This window comes from Camelina sativa, chromosome 5 (assembly GCF_030686135.1).
Source record: "Camelina sativa cultivar CO46 ecotype springtype chromosome 5, ASM3068613v1".
Classification (NCBI taxonomy): Eukaryota; Viridiplantae; Streptophyta; class Magnoliopsida; order Brassicales; family Brassicaceae; genus Camelina; species Camelina sativa.
The window spans coordinates 30,351,191-30,377,311 of NC_141884.1; the positions used below are offsets into that span (position 1 = coordinate 30,351,191).

Below are 26,121 nucleotides of genomic sequence, written 5' to 3' on the forward strand. Positions count from 1 at the left end.
ATCGATCAATGATTGCTTTCAGGGGTTTTGTTTTGGAAGCAAACTATGATCTTGATCATCGTGTAGTCAAGGCTATGTAAGAGAACATTCATCAGGCTACGAACTCGTCTCTTTCCCCTTCTTTCTCTGTACTATATCTCACATGCTGCATCGATTCCTTATTTTTGATCCTATTTTTATATGCTTGTCACTGTAACCTTAATTATGTGAAGTGATCCTCTTTTAATTTAAGACCTTGTCGTTTGTTATATATAGTTGAAGTCATATAAGAGAAAAGTATGAGGTTAGTAACTTTGGATGATGCTTTGATTTACTTGTCGTTCTTTTATATCTGGTTTTATATGGTGATCAGTGATGGCTTTTATGGATACGCTTTCAGGTTAGTAACTGGTCACAATCCCCTTTTTCTCTGTTTATGTATCTCTCATGCTGCATCTATTCCTACTTTTTGATCTTATTCTCATGTGCTAAATAGCCGAGGTATAAGAGAAAATAGTCTGGTTACTTACTAGTCTCTTCCCACTTTTTTAGCTGTTAATTTTTTGTAACCTTCTTAACAAGTATGTGTCCTTTTTAACTAGTTTTTGTGTTCAATGTCTTTATCCTCGAGTGTGAGCTCTTCTGATGCATGTGGTTTCTTCTCCCCTTAAAAGAGTTTATGAGATTTGCTCTTCTGATGCATGTGGTTCTTCTCCCCTTAAAAGAGTTTATGAGATTTGCCATTGTTGATTTGTTCTCAGGACGCAAGGTTCTCTTTTAACTCTTTGGCTTTGATGGAAACGCTTCTCCTTTGTGCTACATCTTCAGGGGTTTTGTTATTTTCTGACCCTTACCACGTCTTAAATTCATATGTAAGCAATTTTGTTGTTGTTGTTGATGTATAAAGCTAAAAAACACCTTCTCTCTCTTTGATTCAGATCATCGTCGAGCCAGAGGCACTGGGATTGGAACTGTTCTGTTGAATCTTATCTTCTCTGTCTATCATCATCTGTTTAGGTTGGTTTCTTCTTTTCTATTTCCCTTAATGATTTTCAGAGATTTGCATTTTGTTGGTGATATATGAATGATTTGTTCTCCTGTGTTTAATATTGTTCTTACACGCAACATGCTTTTAATTACTTGTCGTTCTGTTAATTCAGGTTTTGTATGATGCTTATATCGATGAATGATGAGTGAGGGCTTTGATGGAAACACTTCTTCTTCGTGCTACATCTTTGATCAGGGGTTTTGTTCTTTTCTTCCTTCCTTTTAACACGTTTTTTACTTTTTCTTTTTTTTTTTGTTCGTAACATTCTTTCTTCCCCTTTATTTCCACTGCATCTGTATCTCTCATGCTGCATCAATTCCTTGTTTTTGATCCATTCTGATATGCTTATCACTATGGCCTTGATTTATGTGAAGTGGTCCTCTTTTTTTGTAAGGTATGTTTAATGGTTGAAAGGAGTCAGGTTTGGTTGACCTCTCTAGTTGTTTTGTGGTGATATATATACCTCTAAACTTGTCTCGGAATCTTTCTCTCTGAATCGAGTGCTGGATGATGCTTTTATTTACACTTTTTTCTGTTGTTTCAGGTTTTGGATGATGGTTTTATGGATCAGTGATGGCTTTGTTGGTCAAACTTCATCTCTGTGCTATGTCTAGAGGGGTTTTGTTCTTTTCTTACTCTTCTTATACGTCTTTCATTTTTCATTTTTTTTTCTTTTCTGTTCCTTACATTCCTTTCTCCGTCTTGCAGGCTTTTTGGAAGCAAATTGTAATCTATATCATCTCTTAGTCAAGGTTATATTAGAGAAAAGCATTAGGTTACTAACTGGTCTCTTTCCCCTTTTTTCTCTACTCTATATCTCTCATTCTGCATCAATTCCTAGTGTTTGATCATTTCTTATATGTTTTTAACTATGGCCTTAACTTATGTGAAGTGGTGCTCTTTTTTGTAGGGGTATGTTTAACGTTGGAAAGGAGTCAGGTTTGGTTTGACCTCTTTGGATGATGCTCTTATTTACTTGCTGTTTTGTGATTTCAGGTTCTGATGATGCATTGATGGATCATTGATGTCATTGATGGACACGCATCTTATTTGTTCTTTTCTTAGGCTTAACACATCTTATACTTTTCTTTTTCTTGTTACTTACATTTCTTTCTTTGTCTTGCATGTCTTTTCAGAGCAAAATTATATCTGATTGTAGCTTATTCCTAGTGATGCTGGCATTTACGTTTTGAGTCTAAGACCTTGTCGTTTGTTTTACTTGTCCTTCTGTTGTTTCAGGTTTTGGTTGAGTCTATATCGATCAATGATTGCTTTCAGGGGTTTTGTTTTGGAAGCAAACTATGATCTTGATCATCGTGTAGTCAAGGCTATGTAAGAGAACATTCATCAGGCTACGAACTCGTCTCTTTCCCCTTCTTTCTCTGTACTATATCTCACATGCTGCATCGATTCCTTATTTTTGATCCTATTTTTATATGCTTGTCACTGTAACCTTAATTATGTGAAGTGATCCTCTTTTAATTTAAGACCTTGTCGTTTGTTATATATAGTTGAAGTCATATAAGAGAAAAGTATGAGGTTAGTAACTTTGGATGATGCTTTGATTTACTTGTCGTTCTTTTATATCTGGTTTTATATGGTGATCAGTGATGGCTTTTATGGATACGCTTTCAGGTTAGTAACTGGTCACAATCCCCTTTTTCTCTGTTTATGTATCTCTCATGCTGCATCTATTCCTACTTTTTGATCTTATTCTCATGTGCTAAATAGCCGAGGTATAAGAGAAAATAGTCTGGTTACTTACTGGTCTCTTCCCACTTTTTTAGCTGTTAATTTTTTGTAACCTTCTTAACAAGTATATCCTTTTTAACTAGTTTTTGTGTTCAATGTCTTTATGCTCGAGTGTGAGCTCTTCTGATGCATGTGGTTTCTTCTCCCCTTAAAAGAGTTTATGAGATTTGCTCTTCTGATGCATGTGGTTCTTCTCCCCTTAAAAGAGTTTATGAGATTTGCCATTGTTGATTTGTTCTCAGGACGCAAGGTTCTCTTTTACCTCTTTGGCTTTGATGGAAACGCTTCTCCTTTGTGCTACATCTTCAGGGGTTTTGTTATTTTCTGACCCTTACCACGTCTTAAATTCAAATGTAAGCAATTTTGTTGTTGTTGTTGATGTATAAAGCTAAAAAACACCTTCTCTCTCTTTGATTCAGATCATCGTCGAGCCAGAGGCACTGGGATTGGAACTGTTCTGTTGAATCTTATCTTCTCTGTCTATCATCATCTGTTTAGGTTGGTTTCTTCTTTTCTATTTCCCTTAATGATTTTCAGAGATTTGCAATTTGTTGGTGATATATGAATGATTTGTTCTCCTGTGTTTAATATTGTTCTTCCACGCAACATGCTTTTATTTACTTGTCGTTCTGTTATTTCAGGTTTTGTATGATGCTTATATCGATGAATGATGAGTGAAGGCTTTGATGGAAACACTTCTTCTTCTTGCTACATCTTCGATCAGGGGTTTTGTTCTTTTCTTCCTCTTAACACGTTTTTTACTTCTTCTTTTTTTTTTGTCCCTAACATTCTTTCTTCCCCTTTATTTCCTCTGCATCTGTATCTCTCATGCTGCTTGAGTTCCTTGTGTTTGATCCTTTCTTATATGCTTATCACTATGGCCTTAATTTATGTGAAGTGGTCCTCTTTTTTTTGTAGGGTTCGTTTAACGGTTGAAAGGAGTCAGGTTTGGTTTGACCTCTCTAGTTGTTTTGTGGTGATATACATACCTCTAAACTTGTCTCGGAATCTTTCTCCCGAATCGAGTGCTGGATGATGCTTTTATTTACACTTTTTTCTGTTGTTTCAGGTTTTGGATGATGGTTTTATGGATCAGTGATGGCTTTGTTGGTCAAACTTCATCTCTGTGCTATGTCTAGAGGGGTTTTGTTCTTTTCTTACTCTTCTTATACGTCTTTCATTTTTCATTTTTTTTTCTTTTCTGTTCCTTACATTCCTTTCTCCGTCTTGCAGGCTTTTTGGAAGCAAATTGTAATCTATATCATCTCTTAGTCAAGGTTATATTAGAGAAAAGCATTAGGTTACTAACTGGTCTCTTTCCCCTTTTTTCTCTACTCTATATCTCTCATTCTGCATCAATTCCTAGTGTTTGATCATTTCTTATATGTTTTTAACTATGGCCTTAACTTATGTGAAGTGGTGCTCTTTTTTGTAGGGGTATGTTTAACGTTGGAAAGGAGTCAGGTTTGGTTTGACCTCTTTGGATGATGCTCTTATTTACTTGCTGTTTTGTGATTTCAGGTTCTGATGATGCATTGATGGATCATTGATGTCATTGATGGACACGCATCTTATTTGTTCTTTTCTTAGGCTTAACACATCTTATACTTTTCTTTTTCTTGTTACTTACATTTCTTTCTTTGTCTTGCATGTCTTTTCAGAGCAAAATTATATCTGATTGTAGCTTATTCCTAGTGATGCTGGCATTTACGTTTTGAGTCTAAGACCTTGTCGTTTGTTTTACTTGTCCTTCTGTTGTTTCAGGTTTTGGTTGAGTCTATATCGATCAATGATTGCTTTCAGGGGTTTTGTTTTGGAAGCAAACTATGATCTTGATCATCGTGTAGTCAAGGCTATGTAAGAGAACATTCATCAGGCTACGAACTCGTCTCTTTCCCCTTCTTTCTCTGTACTATATCTCACATGCTGCATCGATTCCTTATTTTTGATCCTATTTTTATATGCTTGTCACTGTAACCTTAATTATGTGAAGTGATCCTCTTTTAATTTAAGACCTTGTCGTTTGTTATATATAGTTGAAGTCATATAAGAGAAAAGTATGAGGTTAGTAACTTTGGATGATGCTTTGATTTACTTGTCGTTCTTTTATATCTGGTTTTATATGGTGATCAGTGATGGCTTTTATGGATACGCTTTCAGGTTAGTAACTGGTCACAATCCCCTTTTTCTCTGTTTATGTATCTCTCATGCTGCATCTATTCCTACTTTTTGATCTTATTCTCATGTGCTAAATAGCCGAGGTATAAGAGAAAATAGTCTGGTTACTTACTAGTCTCTTCCCACTTTTTTAGCTGTTAATTTTTTGTAACCTTCTTAACAAGTATGTGTCCTTTTTAACTAGTTTTTGTGTTCAATGTCTTTATCCTCGAGTGTGAGCTCTTCTGATGCATGTGGTTTCTTCTCCCCTTAAAAGAGTTTATGAGATTTGCTCTTCTGATGCATGTGGTTCTTCTCCCCTTAAAAGAGTTTATGAGATTTGCCATTGTTGATTTGTTCTCAGGACGCAAGGTTCTCTTTTAACTCTTTGGCTTTGATGGAAACGCTTCTCCTTTGTGCTACATCTTCAGGGGTTTTGTTATTTTCTGACCCTTACCACGTCTTAAATTCATATGTAAGCAATTTTGTTGTTGTTGTTGATGTATAAAGCTAAAAAACACCTTCTCTCTCTTTGATTCAGATCATCGTCGAGCCAGAGGCACTGGGATTGGAACTGTTCTGTTGAATCTTATCTTCTCTGTCTATCATCATCTGTTTAGGTTGGTTTCTTCTTTTCTATTTCCCTTAATGATTTTCAGAGATTTGCATTTTGTTGGTGATATATGAATGATTTGTTCTCCTGTGTTTAATATTGTTCTTACACGCAACATGCTTTTAATTACTTGTCGTTCTGTTAATTCAGGTTTTGTATGATGCTTATATCGATGAATGATGAGTGAGGGCTTTGATGGAAACACTTCTTCTTCGTGCTACATCTTTGATCAGGGGTTTTGTTCTTTTCTTCCTTCCTTTTAACACGTTTTTTACTTTTTCTTTTTTTTTTTGTTCGTAACATTCTTTCTTCCCCTTTATTTCCACTGCATCTGTATCTCTCATGCTGCATCAATTCCTTGTTTTTGATCCATTCTGATATGCTTATCACTATGGCCTTGATTTATGTGAAGTGGTCCTCTTTTTTTGTAAGGTATGTTTAATGGTTGAAAGGAGTCAGGTTTGGTTGACCTCTCTAGTTGTTTTGTGGTGATATATATACCTCTAAACTTGTCTCGGAATCTTTCTCTCTGAATCGAGTGCTGGATGATGCTTTTATTTACACTTTTTTCTGTTGTTTCAGGTTTTGGATGATGGTTTTATGGATCAGTGATGGCTTTGTTGGTCAAACTTCATCTCTGTGCTATGTCTAGAGGGGTTTTGTTCTTTTCTTACTCTTCTTATACGTCTTTCATTTTTCATTTTTTTTTCTTTTCTGTTCCTTACATTCCTTTCTCCGTCTTGCAGGCTTTTTGGAAGCAAATTGTAATCTATATCATCTCTTAGTCAAGGTTATATTAGAGAAAAGCATTAGGTTACTAACTGGTCTCTTTCCCCTTTTTTCTCTACTCTATATCTCTCATTCTGCATCAATTCCTAGTGTTTGATCATTTCTTATATGTTTTTAACTATGGCCTTAACTTATGTGAAGTGGTGCTCTTTTTTGTAGGGGTATGTTTAACGTTGGAAAGGAGTCAGGTTTGGTTTGACCTCTTTGGATGATGCTCTTATTTACTTGCTGTTTTGTGATTTCAGGTTCTGATGATGCATTGATGGATCATTGATGTCATTGATGGACACGCATCTTATTTGTTCTTTTCTTAGGCTTAACACATCTTATACTTTTCTTTTTCTTGTTACTTACATTTCTTTCTTTGTCTTGCATGTCTTTTCAGAGCAAAATTATATCTGATTGTAGCTTATTCCTAGTGATGCTGGCATTTACGTTTTGAGTCTAAGACCTTGTCGTTTGTTTTACTTGTCCTTCTGTTGTTTCAGGTTTTGGTTGAGTCTATATCGATCAATGATTGCTTTCAGGGGTTTTGTTTTGGAAGCAAACTATGATCTTGATCATCGTGTAGTCAAGGCTATGTAAGAGAACATTCATCAGGCTACGAACTCGTCTCTTTCCCCTTCTTTCTCTGTACTATATCTCACATGCTGCATCGATTCCTTATTTTTGATCCTATTTTTATATGCTTGTCACTGTAACCTTAATTATGTGAAGTGATCCTCTTTTAATTTAAGACCTTGTCGTTTGTTATATATAGTTGAAGTCATATAAGAGAAAAGTATGAGGTTAGTAACTTTGGATGATGCTTTGATTTACTTGTCGTTCTTTTATATCTGGTTTTATATGGTGATCAGTGATGGCTTTTATGGATACGCTTTCAGGTTAGTAACTGGTCACAATCCCCTTTTTCTCTGTTTATGTATCTCTCATGCTGCATCTATTCCTACTTTTTGATCTTATTCTCATGTGCTAAATAGCCGAGGTATAAGAGAAAATAGTCTGGTTACTTACTGGTCTCTTCCCACTTTTTTAGCTGTTAATTTTTTGTAACCTTCTTAACAAGTATATCCTTTTTAACTAGTTTTTGTGTTCAATGTCTTTATGCTCGAGTGTGAGCTCTTCTGATGCATGTGGTTTCTTCTCCCCTTAAAAGAGTTTATGAGATTTGCTCTTCTGATGCATGTGGTTCTTCTCCCCTTAAAAGAGTTTATGAGATTTGCCATTGTTGATTTGTTCTCAGGACGCAAGGTTCTCTTTTACCTCTTTGGCTTTGATGGAAACGCTTCTCCTTTGTGCTACATCTTCAGGGGTTTTGTTATTTTCTGACCCTTACCACGTCTTAAATTCAAATGTAAGCAATTTTGTTGTTGTTGTTGATGTATAAAGCTAAAAAACACCTTCTCTCTCTTTGATTCAGATCATCGTCGAGCCAGAGGCACTGGGATTGGAACTGTTCTGTTGAATCTTATCTTCTCTGTCTATCATCATCTGTTTAGGTTGGTTTCTTCTTTTCTATTTCCCTTAATGATTTTCAGAGATTTGCAATTTGTTGGTGATATATGAATGATTTGTTCTCCTGTGTTTAATATTGTTCTTCCACGCAACATGCTTTTATTTACTTGTCGTTCTGTTATTTCAGGTTTTGTATGATGCTTATATCGATGAATGATGAGTGAAGGCTTTGATGGAAACACTTCTTCTTCTTGCTACATCTTCGATCAGGGGTTTTGTTCTTTTCTTCCTCTTAACACGTTTTTTACTTCTTCTTTTTTTTTTGTCCCTAACATTCTTTCTTCCCCTTTATTTCCTCTGCATCTGTATCTCTCATGCTGCTTGAGTTCCTTGTGTTTGATCCTTTCTTATATGCTTATCACTATGGCCTTAATTTATGTGAAGTGGTCCTCTTTTTTTTGTAGGGTTCGTTTAACGGTTGAAAGGAGTCAGGTTTGGTTTGACCTCTCTAGTTGTTTTGTGGTGATATACATACCTCTAAACTTGTCTCGGAATCTTTCTCCCGAATCGAGTGCTGGATGATGCTTTTATTTACACTTTTTTCTGTTGTTTCAGGTTTTGGATGATGGTTTTATGGATCAGTGATGGCTTTGTTGGTCAAACTTCATCTCTGTGCTATGTCTAGAGGGGTTTTGTTCTTTTCTTACTCTTCTTATACGTCTTTCATTTTTCATTTTTTTTTCTTTTCTGTTCCTTACATTCCTTTCTCCGTCTTGCAGGCTTTTTGGAAGCAAATTGTAATCTATATCATCTCTTAGTCAAGGTTATATTAGAGAAAAGCATTAGGTTACTAACTGGTCTCTTTCCCCTTTTTTCTCTACTCTATATCTCTCATTCTGCATCAATTCCTAGTGTTTGATCATTTCTTATATGTTTTTAACTATGGCCTTAACTTATGTGAAGTGGTGCTCTTTTTTGTAGGGGTATGTTTAACGTTGGAAAGGAGTCAGGTTTGGTTTGACCTCTTTGGATGATGCTCTTATTTACTTGCTGTTTTGTGATTTCAGGTTCTGATGATGCATTGATGGATCATTGATGTCATTGATGGACACGCATCTTATTTGTTCTTTTCTTAGGCTTAACACATCTTATACTTTTCTTTTTCTTGTTACTTACATTTCTTTCTTTGTCTTGCATGTCTTTTCAGAGCAAAATTATATCTGATTGTAGCTTATTCCTAGTGATGCTGGCATTTACGTTTTGAGTCTAAGACCTTGTCGTTTGTTTTACTTGTCCTTCTGTTGTTTCAGGTTTTGGTTGAGTCTATATCGATCAATGATTGCTTTCAGGGGTTTTGTTTTGGAAGCAAACTATGATCTTGATCATCGTGTAGTCAAGGCTATGTAAGAGAACATTCATCAGGCTACGAACTCGTCTCTTTCCCCTTCTTTCTCTGTACTATATCTCACATGCTGCATCGATTCCTTATTTTTGATCCTATTTTTATATGCTTGTCACTGTAACCTTAATTATGTGAAGTGATCCTCTTTTAATTTAAGACCTTGTCGTTTGTTATATATAGTTGAAGTCATATAAGAGAAAAGTATGAGGTTAGTAACTTTGGATGATGCTTTGATTTACTTGTCGTTCTTTTATATCTGGTTTTATATGGTGATCAGTGATGGCTTTTATGGATACGCTTTCAGGTTAGTAACTGGTCACAATCCCCTTTTTCTCTGTTTATGTATCTCTCATGCTGCATCTATTCCTACTTTTTGATCTTATTCTCATGTGCTAAATAGCCGAGGTATAAGAGAAAATAGTCTGGTTACTTACTGGTCTCTTCCCACTTTTTTAGCTGTTAATTTTTTGTAACCTTCTTAACAAGTATATCCTTTTTAACTAGTTTTTGTGTTCAATGTCTTTATGCTCGAGTGTGAGCTCTTCTGATGCATGTGGTTTCTTCTCCCCTTAAAAGAGTTTATGAGATTTGCTCTTCTGATGCATGTGGTTCTTCTCCCCTTAAAAGAGTTTATGAGATTTGCCATTGTTGATTTGTTCTCAGGACGCAAGGTTCTCTTTTACCTCTTTGGCTTTGATGGAAACGCTTCTCCTTTGTGCTACATCTTCAGGGGTTTTGTTATTTTCTGACCCTTACCACGTCTTAAATTCAAATGTAAGCAATTTTGTTGTTGTTGTTGATGTATAAAGCTAAAAAACACCTTCTCTCTCTTTGATTCAGATCATCGTCGAGCCAGAGGCACTGGGATTGGAACTGTTCCGTTGAATCTTATCTTCTCTGTCTATCATCATCTGTTTAGGTTGGTTTCTTCTTTTCTATTTCCCTTAATGATTTTCAGAGATTTGCAATTTGTTGGTGATATATGAATGATTTGTTCTCCTGTGTTTAATATTATTCTTACACGCAACATGCTTTTATTTACTTGTCGTTCTGTTATTTCAGGTTTTGTATGATGCTTATATCGATGAATGATGAGTGAAGGCTTTGATGGAAACACTTCTTCTTCTTGCTACATCTTCGATCAGGGGTTTTGTTCTTTTCTTCCTCTTAACACGTTTTTTACTTCTTCTTTTTTTTTTGTCCCTAACATTCTTTCTTCCCCTTTATTTCCGCTGCATCTGTATCTCTCATGCTGCTTGAGTTCCTTGTGTTTGATACTTTCTTATATGCTTATCACTATGGCCTTAATTTATGTGAAGTGGTCCTCTTTTTTTTGTAGGGTTCGTTTAACGGTTGAAAGGAGTCAGGTTTGGTTTGACCTCTCTAGTTGTTTTGTGGTGATATATATACCTCTAAACTTGTCTCGGAATCTTTCTCCCGAATCGAGTGCTGGATGATGCTTTTATTTACACTTTTTTCTGTTGTTTCAGGTTTTGGATGATGGTTTTATGGATCAGTGATGGCTTTGTTGGTCAAACTTCATCTCTGTGCTATGTCTAGAGGGGTTTTGTTCATTTCTTACTCTTCTTATACGTCTTTCATTTTTCATTTTTTTTTCTTTTCTGTTCCTTACATTCCTTTCTCCGTCTTGCAGGCTTTTTGGAAGCAAATTGTAATCTTTATCATCTCTTAGTCAAGGTTATATTAGAGAAAAGCATTAGGTTACTAACTGGTCTCTTTCCCCTTTTTTCTCTGCTCTATATCTCTCATTCTGCATCAATTCCTAGTGTTTGATCCTTTCCTATATGTTTTTAACTATGGCCTTAACTTATGTGAAGTGGTGCTCTTTTTTGTAGGGGTATGTTTAACGTTGGAAAGGAGTCAGGTTTGGTTTGACCTCTTTGGATGATGCTCTTATTTACTTGCTGTTTTGTGATTTCAGGTTTCTAATGATGCATTGATGGATCATTGATGTCATTGATGGACACGCATCTTATTTGTTCTTTTCTTAGGCTTAACACATCTTATACTTTTCTTTTTCTTGTTCCTTACATTTCTTTCTTTGTCTTGCATGTCTTTTCGGAGCAAAATTATATTTGATCGTAGCTTATTCCTAGTGATGCTGGCATTTACGTTTTGAGTCTAAAACCTTGTCGTTTGTTTTACTTGTCTTTCTGTTGTTTCAGGTTTTGGTTGAGTCTCTATCGATCAATGATTGCTTTCAGGGGTTTTGTTTTGGAAGCAAACTATGATCTTGATCATCGCGTAGTCAAGGCTATGTAAGAGAACATTCATCAGGTTATGAACTCGTCTCTTTCGCCTTCTTTCTCTGTTACTATATCTCACATGCTGCATCGATTCCTTATTTTTGATCCTATTTTTATATGCTTGTCACTGTAACCTTAATTATGTGAAGTGATCCTCTTTTAATTTAACACCTTGTCGTTTGTTATATATAGTTGAAGTCATATAAGAGCAAAAGCATGAGGTTAGTAACTTTGGATGATGCTTTGATTTACTTGTCGTTCTTTTATATATGGTTTTATATGGTGATCAATGATGGCTTTTATGGATACGCTTTCAGGTTAGTAACTGGTCACAATCCCCTTTTTCTCTGTTTATGTATCTCTCATGCTGCATCTATTCCTACTTTTTGATCTTATTCTCATGTGCTAAATATTCGAGGTATAAGAGAAAATAGTCTGGTTATTTACTGGTCTCTTCCCACCTTTTTATCTGTTAATTTTATGTAACCTTCTTAACAAGTATATCCTTTTTAACTAGTTTTTGTGTTCAATGTCTTTATGCTCGAGTCTGAGCTCTTCTGATGCATGTGGTTTCTTCTCCCCTTAAAAGAGTTTATGAGATTTGCCATTGTTGATTTGTTCTCAGGACTTTGGCTTTAATGGAAACGCTTCTCCTTTGTGCTACATCTTCAGAGGTTTTGTTCTTTTCTCACCCTTACCACGTCTTAAATTCATATGTAAGCAATTTTGTTGTTGTTTTTGATGTATCAAAGCTAAAAAACACCTTGTCTCTCTCTTTGATGCAGATCATCGTCGAGCCAGAGGCACTGGGATTGGAACTGTTCCGTTGAATCTTATCTACTCTGTCTATCATCATCTGTTTAGGATGGTTTCTTCTTTTCAATTTCCCTTGATAATTTTCAGAGATTTGCAATTTGTTGGTGATATATGAATGATTTGTTCTCCTGTGTTTAATATTGTTCTTCCACGCAACATGCTTTTATTTACTTGTCGTTCTGTTATTTCAGGTTTTGTATGATGCTTATATCGATGAATGATGAGTGAAGGCTTTGATGGAAACACTTCTTCTTCTTGCTACATCTTCGATCAGGGGTTTTGTTCTTTTCTTCCTCTTAACACGTTTTTTACTTCTTCTTTTTTTTTTGTTCCTAACATTCTTTCTTCCCCTTTATTTCCTCTGCATCTGTATCTCTCATGCTGCTTGAGTTCCTTGTGTTTGATCCTTTCTTGTATGCTTATCACTATGGCCTTAATTTATGTGAAGTGGTCCTCTTTTTTTTGTAGGGTTCGTTTAACGGTTGAAAGGAGTCAGGTTTGGTTTGACCTCTCTAGTTGTTTTGTGGTGATATATATACCTCTAAACTTGTCTCGGAATCTTTCTCTCTGAATCGAGTGCTGGATGATGCTTTTATTTACACTTTTTTCTGTTGTTTCAGGTTTTGGATGATGGTTTTATGGATCAGTGATGGCTTTGTTGGTCAAACTTCATCTCTGTGCTATGTCTAGAGGGGTTTTGTTCTTTTCTTACTCTTCTTATACGTCTTTCATTTTTCATTTTTTTTTCTTTTCTGTTCCTTACATTCCTTTCTCCGTCTTGCAGGCTTTTTGGAAGCAAATTGTAATCTTTATCATCTCTTAGTCAAGGTTATATTAGAGAAAAGCATTAGGTTACTAACTGGTCTCTTTCCCCTTTTTTCTCTGCTCTATATCTCTCATTCTGCATCAATTCCTAGTGTTTGATCCTTTCCTATATGTTTTTAACTATGGCCTTAACTTATGTGAAGTGGTGCTCTTTTTTGTAGGGGTATGTTTAACGTTGGAAAGGAGTCAGGTTTGGTTTGACCTCTTTGGATGATGCTCTTATTTACGTGTTGTTAACGTGATTTCAAGTTTCTGATGATGTCATTGATGGACACTTATATTATTTGTTCTTTTCTTAGGCTTAACACGTCTTTTACTCTTCTTTTTTTCTTGTTCCGTACATTGCTTTCTTTGTCTTGCATGTCTTTTCGGAGCAAAATTATATCTGATTGTAGCATATTCCTAGTGATGCTGGCATTTACGTCTTGAGTGTAAGACCTTGTCGTTTGTTTTACTTGTCTTTCTGTTGTTTCAGGTTTTGGTTGAGTCTTTATCGATCAATGATTGCTCTCAGAGGTTTTGTTTTGAAAGCAAACTATGATCTTGATCATCGCATAGTCAAGGCTATGTAAGAGAACATTCATCAGGTTACGAACTCGTCTCTTTCCCCTTCTTTCCCTGTTTCTATATCTCACATGCTGCATCGATTCTTTATTTTTGATCCTATTTTTATATGCTTGTCTCACATGCTGCATCGATTCTTTATTTTATCTCGCATGTCTTTTGGAAACAAGTTAGAATCTAATCATTCTGAATTTTCACTCCTATGGTTTGATTTCTGAACTACATTAGTTTTTATTCATGTCATTTCTTGTTGTATACATACATTCAGATGAAAGGTGGTCATAGATTTCTTCTTAAACAAGTATGTCCTTGTTAATTAGTTTTTCTGTTCAATGTCTTTTTTAAGTCTCTTAGGTAGTATGCTCGAGTCTGAGCTCCTCTGATGCATGTGGTTTCTTCTCCCCTTACAAGAGTTTCTAAGATTTGTTGCCATTGTTGATTTGTTCTCAAGACCCAAGGTTCTCTTTTAGCTCTTTGGCTTTGATGGAGACGCTTGTCCTTTGTGCTACATCTTCAGGGGTTTTGTTATTTTCTCACCCTTACCACGTCTTATATTCATATGTAAGCAATTTTGTTGTTGTTGTTGATGTATCAAAGCTAAAAACACATTTTCTCTCTTTGATGCAGATCATCGTCGAGCCAGAGGCACTGGGATTGGAACTGTTCTGTTGAATCTTATTATCTTCTCTGTCTATCATCATCTTTTAAGGTTGGATTATTCTTTTCTATTTCCCTTAATTATTTTCAGAGATTTACAATTTGTTGGTGAGATATGAATGATTTGTTCTCATGTGTTTCATATTGTTCTTACACGCAATATGCTTTTATTTACTTGTCGTTCTGTTATTTGTTATTTCAGGTTTTGTATGATGCTTATATCGATGAATGATGAGTGAGGGCTTTGATGGAAACACTTCTTCTTCTTGCTACATCTTCGATCAGGGGTTTTGTTCTTTTCATCCTCTTAACACGTTTTTTACTTCTTCTTTTTTTGCTCCTAACATTTCTTTCTTCCCCTTTATTTCCTCTGCATCTGTATCTCTCATGCTGCTTGAATTCCTTGTGTTTGATCCTTTCTTATATGCTTATCACTATGGCCTTAATTTATGTGAAGTGGTCCTCTTTTTTTGTAGGGTTCGTTTAACGTCGGAAAGGAGTCAGGTTTGGTTTAACCTCTCTAGTTGTTTTGTGGTGATATATATACCTCTAAACTTGTCTCGGAATCTTTCTCCCGAATCGAGTGATGGATGATGCTTTTATTTACACTTTTTCTGTTGTTTCAGGTTTTGGATGATGGTTTTATGGATCAGTGATGGCTTTGTTGGACAAACTTCATCTCTGTGCTATGTCTACAGGGGTTTTGTTCTTTTCTTACTCTTCTTATACGTCTTTCATTTTTTCTTTTTTTTTTCTTTTCTGTTCCTTACATTCCTTTCTCCGTCTTGCAGGCTTTTTGGAAGCAAATTTTAATCTTTATCATCTCGTAGTCAAGGTTATATTAGAGAAAAGCATCAGGTTACTAATTGGTCTCTTTCCCCATTTTTCTCTGTTATATATCTCTCATTCTGTATCAATTCCTAGTGTTTGATCCTTTCTTATATGTCTATCACTATGGCCTTAATTTATGTGAAGTGTTGCTCTTTTTTGTAGGGGTATGTTTAACGTTAGAAAGGAGTCAGGTTTGGTTTGACCTCTTTGGATGATGCTCTTATTTACGTGTTGTTAATGTGATTTCAAGTTTCTGATGATGCATTGATGGATCATTGATGTCATTGATGAACACTTATCTTATTTGTTCTTTTCTTAGGCTTAACACGTCTTATACTTTTCTATTTCTTGGTCCTTACATTTCTTTCTTTGTCTTGCATGTTTTTTCGGAGCAAAATTATATGCGATCGTAGCTTATTCCTAGTGATGCTGGCATTTACGTTTTGAGTCTAAGACCTTGTCGTTTGTTTTACTTGTGTTTCTGTTGTTTCATGGTTTGGTTGAGTCTCTATCGATCAATGATTGCTTTCAGGGGGTTTTGTTTTGGAATCAAACTATGATCTTGATCATCGCGTAGTCAAGGCTATGTAAGAGAACATTCATCAGGTTACGAACTCGTCTCTTTCCCCTTCTTTCTCTGTTACTATATCTCACATGCTGCATCGATTCCTTATTTTTGATCCTATTTTTATATGCTTGTCACTGTAACCTCAATTATGTGAAGTGAACCTCTTCTAGTTTAAGACCTTGTCGTTTGTTATATATTTAGTTGAGGTCATATCAGAGAAAAGCATGAGGTTAGTAACTTTGGATGATGCTTTGATTTTGATTTACTTTTCTTTCTTCTATATCAGGTTTTATATGGTGCTTTTATCGATCAGTGATTGTTTTATGGATACGCTTTCAGGTTACTAACTTGTCACAATCCCCTTTTTCTCTGTTTATGTATCTCTCATGCTGCATCTATTCCTACTGTTTGATCGTATTCTTATGTGCTAAATAGTCGAGGTATAAGAGAAAATAGTCTGGTTACTTACTGGTCTCTTCCCACTCTTTTATCTGTTAATTTTATGTATCCCTCATGCTGCATCTATTCCAATCGAGTTTGTTCTTTTACTTTCTCCTTTTTGACTAGTTTTTCTCTTCATTGTCTCTTTTCTTTTTTAAGTGTCTTAGGTCTGCTAAGTCTGAGCTCCTCTGATGCACAAGGCTGGACATGTGATTTATTCATGTTATTATTCAGGTTCTTGTTCTCTGTCCCGTTGGTAATTTTCTTTGTTTATGTATCTCATGCTGCATCTTTCCTACTCTTTGATATTTTTCTTAAATGCTAGATAGTTGATGCTCTATTAGAGAAAGGCGTCTGGTTATTTGCTGTTTTTTTCCAATTGTTTCTCTGTTAATTTATGTATATCTCATGTTGCATCTTCTCCAATCGAGTTTGTTCTTTTTACTTTGTCATGTTAGTGATGTTTTGTATTCAATGTCTTTCTTTTTTAAGTCTATAAGGTCTGTTAAGTCTGAGCTCCTCTGATGCACAAGGTTGGACATGTGGGTTATTCAAATTTTTGATCCTCTTTCCCTCTATTATCTTGCATGTCTTTTGGAAGCAAGTTAGGATCTGATCATTCTGAATTTTCTCTCCTATGATTTGATTTCTAAACTGCACTAGTTTTTGTTCATGTCATTTCTTGTTGTATACACACTTTCGGATGAAAGGTGATCATAGATTCCTTCTTAACAAGTATGTCCTTTTTAATTAGTTTTTGTATTCAATGTATTTTTTAAGTCTTTTAGGTAGTATGCTCGAGTCTGAGCTCCTCAGATGCATGTGGTTTATTCAGGTTTTCGTTCCTTTTTTCCCTCTGGTATATATGTCACCTATCTATTGTTTTATTAACTGGATTTTATGTTTTAGCTTTCAGAGTTTTGGACTGTGCCATCAGGGCAAGATTTGGACTTTTTGTTGGATGTTTCAGGTTGAAAGTAACAAAAGACCCAGCAGTCTTGTTGTTATAGATTGTATAAGAAAGAAAAAAAAACATCAGGTTACTAACTTGTCTCTTTCCCTTTTTTTTTTTTTAAATTTCTCTTTATTTCTCATGCTGCATATGTTCCCAGTGTTTGGTCCTACTCTTATATGCTTGTCACCGTGGCTACTTTTTATGTGAAGTGATCCCCTTCTTTGTAGGATTGTTTATGGATGCAAAGGATTAAATGCTAATCACTTTTGCTTAGGATTTTGGTTTTCTCTTTCAATACATGAAGTCATTATCCTCGTATAGGAATTTGGATCATGGAAGTGGAAGTTTTGTTTTGATATGTTTGCCTAAAAGTCCATGTTTATGTGCACTGGTATTTTTTCTCTTGATAGGGATGAACTTGGAGCTTTCATCTCTGGAATTTGATTCTTGGGTTTCTTTGGCTTGTGGTTGTTACTCCTCTGTGAATTCCTTCTTTTTTTTTTCTCCAATAAGTCTCTGATTCTTCTTCTGAAAGTGTCTCTGCTTTTTGTTTTCTTCGCTACGTTTTTAAATTGCATTGGTGCTCTTTCTGTAATTTGCTTCTCGTTTTGATGTTTTAGATTAGTTGTGGATGATGCGATGATTGATAGTTGTCACTCGTTCCCCTTTATCTATGATAGTGTTTGATCCTACTGTCGTCATATGCTCGGGTGAGTTGTGACGGTGGTTTTCCTTGAATTGAAGTGCCCTTCTTTAATTATATGTATTTTGAGGACGCAAGGAGACATGTTCTATTTTGATTTAATTTCCTAGAAGGATGGCTTTTCATCTACAGACTACATCTTCTCTGTCAACTCCTTGGTGATGACAAGTTCTGTTTTTTTACCCTTATTTTCTTTATGTTTTTCTGATTTTATGATCTGCAATTTTTTTTATTAGTTTTAAATGCTAATCTCTTTTGCTTTGGACAGTGTTTTCTCTTTCTACATGAATTCGTTATAAACTAAGAGTTCTCTTTTTGCTTGTACTCTTAGTTATAAATTATAATGTTGGCTCTTTTTATTTATTTATGCATGATACCTGTTGTTATAATGTTATTGAAAGGGTAAGTAGCATGTCTTTGTTTGGGTCATGTTTTACTTGATGCAACACATTTCCATCCCTCATTCAGAATGAGATGTCTCCAAATTAGAAATAATAAACAAAAAACAAAAATCAAATATTAATTAAATTATTTTGGTGTATGTTTAAGTTTAAAGACCCAAAACAATCATATACATAAAATAAAGTTTCATTCTCTCCTTATTGGTCCATTTGACATTTAATTTTTAAAAATTTAATATTTATTTTTAATTAAACAATACATTTAATTATATATATTAATGCATACTTTAAATTCATTTTTCACTATTAAATTGCAACTGAAATTACATAAATTGTGAGTTGACTTTTTCTCCTCCATTCATTTTTATTTAAACACACAAATTATAATTATAACTCTTCTAATTTAATTATTTTAGAAATGTAACTTCCGCCACTTTTTATCCTATAAATAATCATTCTCACATCCTCCTCCACCATATCCCAGATCCTAAATATTTTTTTTTTGTTTTTATTATAATGTTCTAGCATAGGTTGAAAACTCAATTAAGAGTTTGATTATATTTTTTGTTTACTATATAATTTACATTGTTTTGAATTTTATTGTTTCTTTGTTTTATGTACTTATTCTTTTCTTCTTTGTTTTCTTATATTATTTTGATTTAAAATACATATGTATTCTAATATGTATAATAAAATATTGGTTATAACCATCTCATAATAAGGGAATCAGCTAAATAAAACATCTTAATTCTTTACTTTAGATGTTTGATTAGTTATTACAAATTTATGTATATTTATTTTATTCTTAAAATTTGAAATGTTCTCATGTAAGAAATTTTAGTAATATAATTATCAAATCAATTTTTCTTACCTCTCTCTTACCTTCAACAAAATTGTAATAAATATATTTTAGAATACTCATAATTATATTTAGTTTGTGATTCAACATATAATTATATAAAAATCGTTATTTTTAAATTTAATTCAAATATGCACTTTAAGGATTTTGCTATATAAAAAAGCAATTTGATATTTATTTTCTTTCTAACTTTTACTACAAGGATGAAAAATTAAACTAAGCCTAGCAATATAACTTAAATTAAGGGAAAATTTTTGTGCGGACATATAATTATATAAAAATCACTATTTTTTAATTTAATTCAAATATGTACTTTAAAGATTTTTCTATAGATAAAAAACAAATTGATTTTTAATTTTCTATCTAGCTTTTATTACAAGGATTAAAAATTATAACTAAACCTAGCAATGTATCTTAAACTAAAGGGAATATAAAAAACGTTAAAAAAAAAAAAAAAAATCTTTGGGAATCGTATTTTAAAATTTTGGTTGCACTTCATATGATTTTATAGGAAATATATATTTTTACTTTCAAAATAATTAAGTTTTTAATTATTAAATAGTTTAGGTTATGTGTTAGTTTATATAAAAAACTTAAATTATATATTTAAATCACATAGTAAAATTTTGTTTTTTATTATTAATAATATTTTATTACCTCAAATGCTCAAAAATACTAATGAAAATTATTATCAAAGTTGAACAATAAAAAACAAATAACTTTAAGAGATATATATAATTTATGTATGATTATATTTAAATAATTTATATATATTGATATTGTATGATGTGAATAAATAAAAGTGTAAAAAATGTTAATGACATTTAAATTAATTTTTTAAGTTTTTTTTATGATTATCAAATAAATTTAAAGTAATCAATATATTCTATTAAACAATAATCTCGCGTATTTGCGTGGGATATTAGTTAGTTTAATTAATATCATTCTTTATCTATAATTATTTTTAATATAAAGACATCACCCTCATCTTATCTCCTCGGATAAGAAGGTTAATACCCAATAAATTCAATCTAACCCCTCAACGGCGAAAATCAACTTGAACAATTTGTAGAGCACCGACAAAAAATTTAAATTACATACTTGAACTAGTCGTTTTTGTTACTGAATAAAATTAAAATGACTTGATGCTAGCGAGGCTCGAACCCGCCAATGGATATTGAACACATTAACGCCCTAACCACTAGGACACTTCAACACGTTATACAATTTTGAACAAAGCTTTTATTTATCATAATTCAGTTTGTCTCTCTTCTTCTCCACTTGTTCTTCTTCCTTTTTCTTTCCATGACTGACATAATGAAATCCAAATCGGATTGAGTCCATCTGCCCTAAGACACTCCATTAGTAATTTAATGGAGATGGAGATAAAGACTGGAAATAAAGTATTAGCTAGGGTTTCTGTGAAAGCTTGTTCTTTTTCAATATGAATTTTGGATTTTAGAAGAAAAAGAAGTCCCAAATCACTAACAATTTCTTCTTCTGCAATTCGGATTTCATAATCTCCACCGTCGACATATCAGCCATGGAAAGAGACAAAGGAAGAAGAAGAGAGACGAACTGCATTAGGCCATCTTTATAGGTATAACTATGAGGGTGTTCTTGTATTTATTTTAATTGGAAAAAATTATAAAGTGTGCTTAGATCAGTAAAACTGATCTTATTTGAGAACTGTTTTTTTTGTGTTGCTCTTAGGTGACGTGTTCAATTTTTATTGGAAAGAAATTTTTTGGTTGTCGAAAGAATACTCTCGTTTCATTGTTCATTCTTCATTCGTCTCCGATCAAAATCTCATCTTTCTGATCGCAATGCATACTCTCAAGGACAAGGTCTCCCAATCTGCTTCCCCACGCTTCTCCAACTCCGATTCTCCAAAGGTATCTCCTTTTATCTCTCTGTTGGGGTCGTTTTGAAAATTGAGAACCATGTTTCTCTGTTTAATGTCGATTCGATTCAGAGTAATAAAGAGGAAGAAGACGAAGGAGAGGAAGAACTCGAAGATAACGAAGGTCAGATCCATTATAACAGCTATGTTTATCAGAGACCAAATCCTGATTCGGTTCAGAACGTTCTGATTCAGGGAACCTCCGGGAATGAAATCAAGAGGAAGCGAGGACGACCGCGGAGGATTCAGAACCCTAGCGAAGAGACGGAGGTTTTGGATTTAACGGGTGAAGCATTTGTAGATATCTCCATGGATTCAAATCCAGCCAAGAGAAAGAGAGGTCGTCCTCCAAAGAATAGAGATGATTTCACTCAGCCAGCAGTGAATTTGGAGAACAGAGAAGGTACAACAACAATGGTGGATGTGTCTGCATTGGATAAGGAGGACTTAGTGAACTTGGAGAACAGAGAAGTTACAGTGGTTGATCTTTCAGCATTGGCTAATGTTTTAGAGGATCCATATGAAGAAGAGCTGAGGAGGATCACAGTTGGCTTGTGATTTTGGGGGATACTTGCCTAAAGGATGGAAACTTATGCTCTATATCAAAAGGAAAGGTAGCAATTTGTTGCTGGCTTGTCGCAGATACATAAGGTATAATAATACTGTTGCTTTAATTGTTTTCATTTGTTCTGTTTATCATGTGTCTGTTTGTAGTTGGAGTATGAGATAGACCTGGAACATAGCATAGAATAGTAACTCACACTCACTTTGTAGCGTTGGACAGAAACCGAGTTTGGTGGTATATAATAGTGTTTCAGTTCTGCTGCTAGACTTTTGATTTGCCCCTCTTGCTTGCTTTTTATCTTCTTGAGGGGTGCTAATGGAATTGCCTATCATGTGTATAGGATGCAAATGGTTCTTGTTGTATATGTAAGGAAGTTTATTTTTCATCTGTTGTTGAAAGATTTTAGACTTGTTGTTTTGGTATTAACTTTTTATTTCAGATGAAGGGCAGTACGTTGAAACATGGCATATCTCTCTGTACGCTTCTACGAAGAAGCGGAGAGCTTCCTGGTCCTTGTTTACTGGTTTGTTTTGTTGACCTTTATGCTCTGTGGTTACATTTTGACAAAGTTGAATGGAACAGATCTTAGTTTGTGATGATTGTGTATGGTGCAGGTTGAATTGTTTGAATCAGTGAACCAGTAAATAGAACAGACATTTTGACAAAGTTGAATCAGCCTCTTGCTACTGGTCCTCACCAGGAGAACTGATTGTCAAGTTTACCTTGCTCAGCCTCACCAGGATAACAACCTGAACTCCAAACTCCAAGTATTTGCTTGAATCAGTGAACCAGTAAATAGACAAGCACATCACAAATTGTATGTTTGTTTGGTTTTTTTTTAAGTTTTATTTATAATGTTTTATTGTTTCATAAAAATTTGGTATTGTATTTTGAATTTTAGTAAAAGTTTTATAAGTTTGAAATTTAAATGTTTTTTTATAAGTTTTTATAATTGTAATATGTTTAAGAATATTATATTATTAAATTTTAAGATCTTACACATGTTCTTCCTATAAACTAACTTTTTAGCAAAAGATCTTAACTACTGATCTTAGATTATTTTCCTAATTTATTTAATCTAAGAACACAAAAAAGTGTTGTGCCTATAAAAATGCCCTTATGATATATAAAAGCTTCGTTCAAAGCTACTAAACGGTTTCTGTGTCAAAGTGGTTAGGGCGTTAGTATGTTGCCTATCAATTGGCGGGTTCGAGCCTTGCCAGCATCAAGTCAATTTAATTTTTTACACTAAAAAAATTTGTTTGGGCCTCAATTCCACAAGTTAAAATTATTGTAAAAATTGGCTAAAATCAAGTAGTTCAAGTATGTAATTTTTTTTTTGTCGGTTTGGGTTCATAATTGCATGGTACCATTGTTTGGGTATGAAAAAGCGTTCCACAAATTGTTCAGGTTGATTTTCACCGTTTCCCCGTAAAAAGTAGCTATGTGTATTTGTGATTTCGGGGCTAGAATTTGAATCAAAGTTAAAGAAACGAAAAAAAATTCTAAATAAGACGGGCCAGATCTGTATCTTTAGGCCCAGTTTAATACCCAATAAATTCAATCTAACCTACAAGGCTATACAATACAAGTCTCCTTTTTTGGTTCTTTTGCCATCGCTTAGAGAAGTTTCTATAAGTGACGCTGAACACTCAACAAGTGTCAAGGCTCTTCCTTCTTCAGTTCCTTCTCCGTCTCCTCGTCTCTCTTTGCCTCTAAGGTTCGTCGGAATCTTTCTTAAGCTTTCACAAAACCTTGTCCTCTGTAGTTTTGTAGCTTCTCTGGAATCTATAGCTCTGTGTGTTATGTGTGTTGGATAAGCTTGACGAAAAATGTGTTATTATCCTAACCGGGTTATTGTTAAGAGATAAGTTTGATTTGTGCTTAGGAGGTATCTAAGCATAGGTTTTCCTAATAGGATTAGGACTAAGTTTTTATACATAAGGAGATGTCAAATTGTGACATAACTTAAGAATTTGAGAGAGAGATCAAAGCTTTAGTTGTTTGAGTTAGTTTTTCTAAAGCTAATAAAGAGGTGCTTTATATTTGATCTTTATATTCAGATTCTAGATTTGGTAGCAGAACTTCTAGGTTCGATATCTAAAGTTTTATTTCAACAAAATAGGATTCATTCGAGACATGACTGAATTAACCGCAGCAACGACAACCGCTACTTTGAAGGAAGGAGGATCATCATCATCCATACAATGTTCAATGCTAAACGATACTAACTATACCATTTGGTCTATGAGAATGAAGGTAACACTCCGGGTTAACAAAGAGTATAGGAGACGATTGATCCTGGATCAGATGAAGCAGATAAAAACGATCTAGCAAGAGCTGTCTTGTTCCAATCCATACCAGAATCTATGATTCTGCAAGTTGGTGACCTAGAAACCTCCAAAGCCGTCTGGGACTCAATAAAAACAAGAAATCTTGGGGCCGACAGAGTTAAAAAAGCGAGACTACAGACCTTAACAGCTGACTTTGATAGACTTAGAATGAAAGAAATAGACAAAATTGATGATTTTGTTGGTAAGCTTTCGGAGATAGCTACAAAATCAGCTTCCTTGGGCCAAAACATTGAAGAACCTAAGATTGTTAAGAAGTTTCTTAACAGTTTGTCGAAGAAGAAGTTCATACATATAGTTGCATCCTTGGAGCAGGTTCTTGATCTCAATACAACAGTCTTTCAAGATATTGTTGGCAGGTTAAAAACTTATGAGAAACGGATTCATGATGAAGAAGAATCGCAAGAAGGACAGCACAAACTCATGTATCTCAATTCAGATTCACAGTCCCCTGTTTACTTTCAAGAAGGAGGCATAGACAGAGGAGCAAGCCGCGGTCGAGGTAGAGGTCGTGGGAGAGGTTATGAACGTTTGTTCTTACCAAAAAATAGATTACAGTTATCAACAAAAGGAGTATGGATATCAATCAAGAGACAAGAGCAAGATAACATGCTATCTTTGTTATAAGATTGGGCATTATGCTTCAGACTGCCCAGATCGACTATTAAAACTCATCAAGCTTCAGGAGATACAAGATAAAGAAGACAAAGAGGAAGATGACACACGCGAAGCTGAATCCCTTATGATGCATGAGGTGGTCTACCTTAATGAGAAAAATGTAAAACCGAAAGAACTTGATACGTCTTCAGATAAGCTGTGATACTTAGATAATGGTGCTTCTAATCACATGACAGGGAATCGTGCTTGGTTCTGCAAACTTGATTCATCAATTAAAGGAAAGGTGTGTTTTGGCGACGATTCAAGAGTTAATATAGAAGGAAAAGGTTCCATTCTGTTTTTGACAAAAGGCGGAGAAAAGAAAATCCTAACAGATGTTTATTACATACCGGATCTTCGAAGCAACATCATAAGCCTTGGACAGGCCATTGAAGCTGGTTGCGATGTCAGAATGAGACAAGACTACCTCACTCTACATGACAAGGATAGAAACCTTAGTAAGGGCTAACAGATCAAGAAACAGGTTGTACAAAGTAATCTTGGAGGTTGACAACACAACAGGTTTGCAGACTGCTACTACAGAGGAATCGGGGACTGTTGTGTCTACAAACTCAACGGATTGGCATGCTCGTCTAGGACACGTCAACTTCGAGACCATAAGAACAATGGTATCAAAGGATTTGGTTGTTGGAATACCAAATGCTCCGAAAGACAAAGTGACTTGTGCATCGTGTTTGTTTGGAAAACAAACTAGGAACATGTTTCCAAAATCGACATATTTTCGAGCATCACATGCACTTGAACTTATCCATGGGGATCTCTGCGGACCAATTTCACCTTCTACTGCTGCACATAAGAGGTACATATTTGTATTGATTGATGATTATTCTCGGTACATGTGGATTAAGGGAGAAAAGTGAGGCGTTTGACAAATTCAAGAGTTTCAATGCATTAGTTGAACAAGAAGCAGGAGCTTCTATCAAAATTCTATCTCAAGAATTTCAAGATTTTTGTCTATAAAAGGGAATTAACAGACATCTAACGGCACCTTACACGCCTCAAAAAAACAGAGTGGTGGAGAGAAGGAATAGAACACTATTGGGGATGACTCGAAGCATTCTAAAACATATGAAGATGCCTAATTACCTATGGGGTGAGGCTGTACGACATGCGATGTATCTTATAAACAGAGTCGAGACCAGAGCTTTGAAGGATCAAACACCGTATGAAGCATTCAAGCACAAGAGGCCCAATGTCGAGCACTTACGAGTGTTTGGTTGCATTGGCTACGTCAAGGTTGAAGCCCCACATCTTCGAAAACTTGATGATAGATCTAGGATACTTGTGTATCTTGGGACAGAACATGGTACAAAAATTTATCGACTTCTTGATCCAACCAGCTGGAAAATAACAGTAAGCAGAGATGTTTGTTTTGACGAAAGTAGAAGCTGGAAGTGGAATAATACTGAGGAGAGTCAAGAAGAAGCAGGTTCGTTTACTATCACTACAAAAAAACTCAACATTGATAGCACATTGTTATAGCACGGTTTGCTTAACTGCTATTGAAGGTAAGTTACAATTTTTGTTTTCATATAATAGCTA

At 34.6% G+C, this 26,121-nt stretch overlaps 1 protein-coding gene across 5 annotated transcripts; it reads left to right on the forward strand.

The window, feature by feature from the left end:
• Positions 1 to 149: 149 nt before the first annotated feature.
• On the forward strand, positions 150 to 22,479 carry LOC104787504 (methyl-CpG-binding domain-containing protein 8-like). 5 transcript variants are annotated; one of them, XM_087450913.1, is made up of 59 exons: positions 150 to 283; positions 741 to 814; positions 918 to 996; positions 1,140 to 1,224; positions 1,572 to 1,645; positions 1,736 to 1,802; positions 1,938 to 1,966; positions 2,267 to 2,359; positions 3,022 to 3,090; positions 3,199 to 3,277; positions 3,421 to 3,505; positions 3,698 to 3,755; positions 3,849 to 3,922; positions 4,013 to 4,079; positions 4,301 to 5,369; positions 5,478 to 5,556; positions 5,700 to 5,784; positions 6,132 to 6,205; positions 6,296 to 6,362; positions 6,498 to 6,526; positions 6,827 to 6,919; positions 7,582 to 7,650; positions 7,759 to 7,837; positions 7,981 to 8,065; positions 8,258 to 8,315; positions 8,409 to 8,482; positions 8,573 to 8,639; positions 8,775 to 8,803; positions 10,036 to 10,114; positions 10,258 to 10,342; positions 10,535 to 10,592; positions 10,686 to 10,759; positions 10,850 to 10,916; positions 11,052 to 11,080; positions 11,382 to 11,493; positions 11,655 to 11,779; positions 12,088 to 12,136; positions 12,248 to 12,330; positions 12,470 to 12,554; positions 12,747 to 12,804; positions 12,899 to 12,972; positions 13,063 to 13,129; positions 13,265 to 13,293; positions 13,579 to 14,186; positions 14,295 to 14,376; positions 14,527 to 14,611; positions 14,801 to 14,828; positions 14,951 to 15,024; positions 15,116 to 15,182; positions 15,318 to 15,346; positions 15,688 to 15,761; positions 16,010 to 16,062; positions 16,324 to 16,398; positions 17,074 to 17,203; positions 20,624 to 20,682; positions 20,796 to 20,977; positions 21,058 to 21,636; positions 21,990 to 22,073; positions 22,165 to 22,479. In XM_087450913.1, the coding sequence occupies exons 56-57, from the start codon at positions 20,909 to 20,911 to the stop codon at positions 21,541 to 21,543; spliced, it is 555 nt and encodes a 184-aa protein (XP_087307039.1). In that variant the 5' UTR covers positions 150 to 283; positions 741 to 814; positions 918 to 996; positions 1,140 to 1,224; positions 1,572 to 1,645; positions 1,736 to 1,802; positions 1,938 to 1,966; positions 2,267 to 2,359; positions 3,022 to 3,090; positions 3,199 to 3,277; positions 3,421 to 3,505; positions 3,698 to 3,755; positions 3,849 to 3,922; positions 4,013 to 4,079; positions 4,301 to 5,369; positions 5,478 to 5,556; positions 5,700 to 5,784; positions 6,132 to 6,205; positions 6,296 to 6,362; positions 6,498 to 6,526; positions 6,827 to 6,919; positions 7,582 to 7,650; positions 7,759 to 7,837; positions 7,981 to 8,065; positions 8,258 to 8,315; positions 8,409 to 8,482; positions 8,573 to 8,639; positions 8,775 to 8,803; positions 10,036 to 10,114; positions 10,258 to 10,342; positions 10,535 to 10,592; positions 10,686 to 10,759; positions 10,850 to 10,916; positions 11,052 to 11,080; positions 11,382 to 11,493; positions 11,655 to 11,779; positions 12,088 to 12,136; positions 12,248 to 12,330; positions 12,470 to 12,554; positions 12,747 to 12,804; positions 12,899 to 12,972; positions 13,063 to 13,129; positions 13,265 to 13,293; positions 13,579 to 14,186; positions 14,295 to 14,376; positions 14,527 to 14,611; positions 14,801 to 14,828; positions 14,951 to 15,024; positions 15,116 to 15,182; positions 15,318 to 15,346; positions 15,688 to 15,761; positions 16,010 to 16,062; positions 16,324 to 16,398; positions 17,074 to 17,203; positions 20,624 to 20,682; positions 20,796 to 20,908; the 3' UTR covers positions 21,544 to 21,636; positions 21,990 to 22,073; positions 22,165 to 22,479. The 5 variants fall into 5 exon arrangements, 3 of the variants coding, with proteins under 3 accessions (XP_087307039.1, XP_087307040.1, XP_087307041.1); XR_015557579.1 differs by lacking the exons at positions 150 to 283; positions 741 to 814; positions 918 to 996; ... (29 more) ...; positions 10,850 to 10,916; positions 11,052 to 11,080 and having other exon boundaries at positions 11,138 to 11,493; positions 11,655 to 11,683; positions 13,579 to 13,690; ... (1 more) ...; positions 21,058 to 21,109; positions 21,181 to 21,636; XM_087450914.1 differs by lacking the exons at positions 150 to 283; positions 741 to 814; positions 918 to 996; ... (33 more) ...; positions 12,088 to 12,136; positions 12,248 to 12,330 and having other exon boundaries at positions 12,438 to 12,554; positions 12,747 to 12,774.
• The last annotated feature ends 3,642 nt before the right edge of the window (positions 22,480 to 26,121 follow it).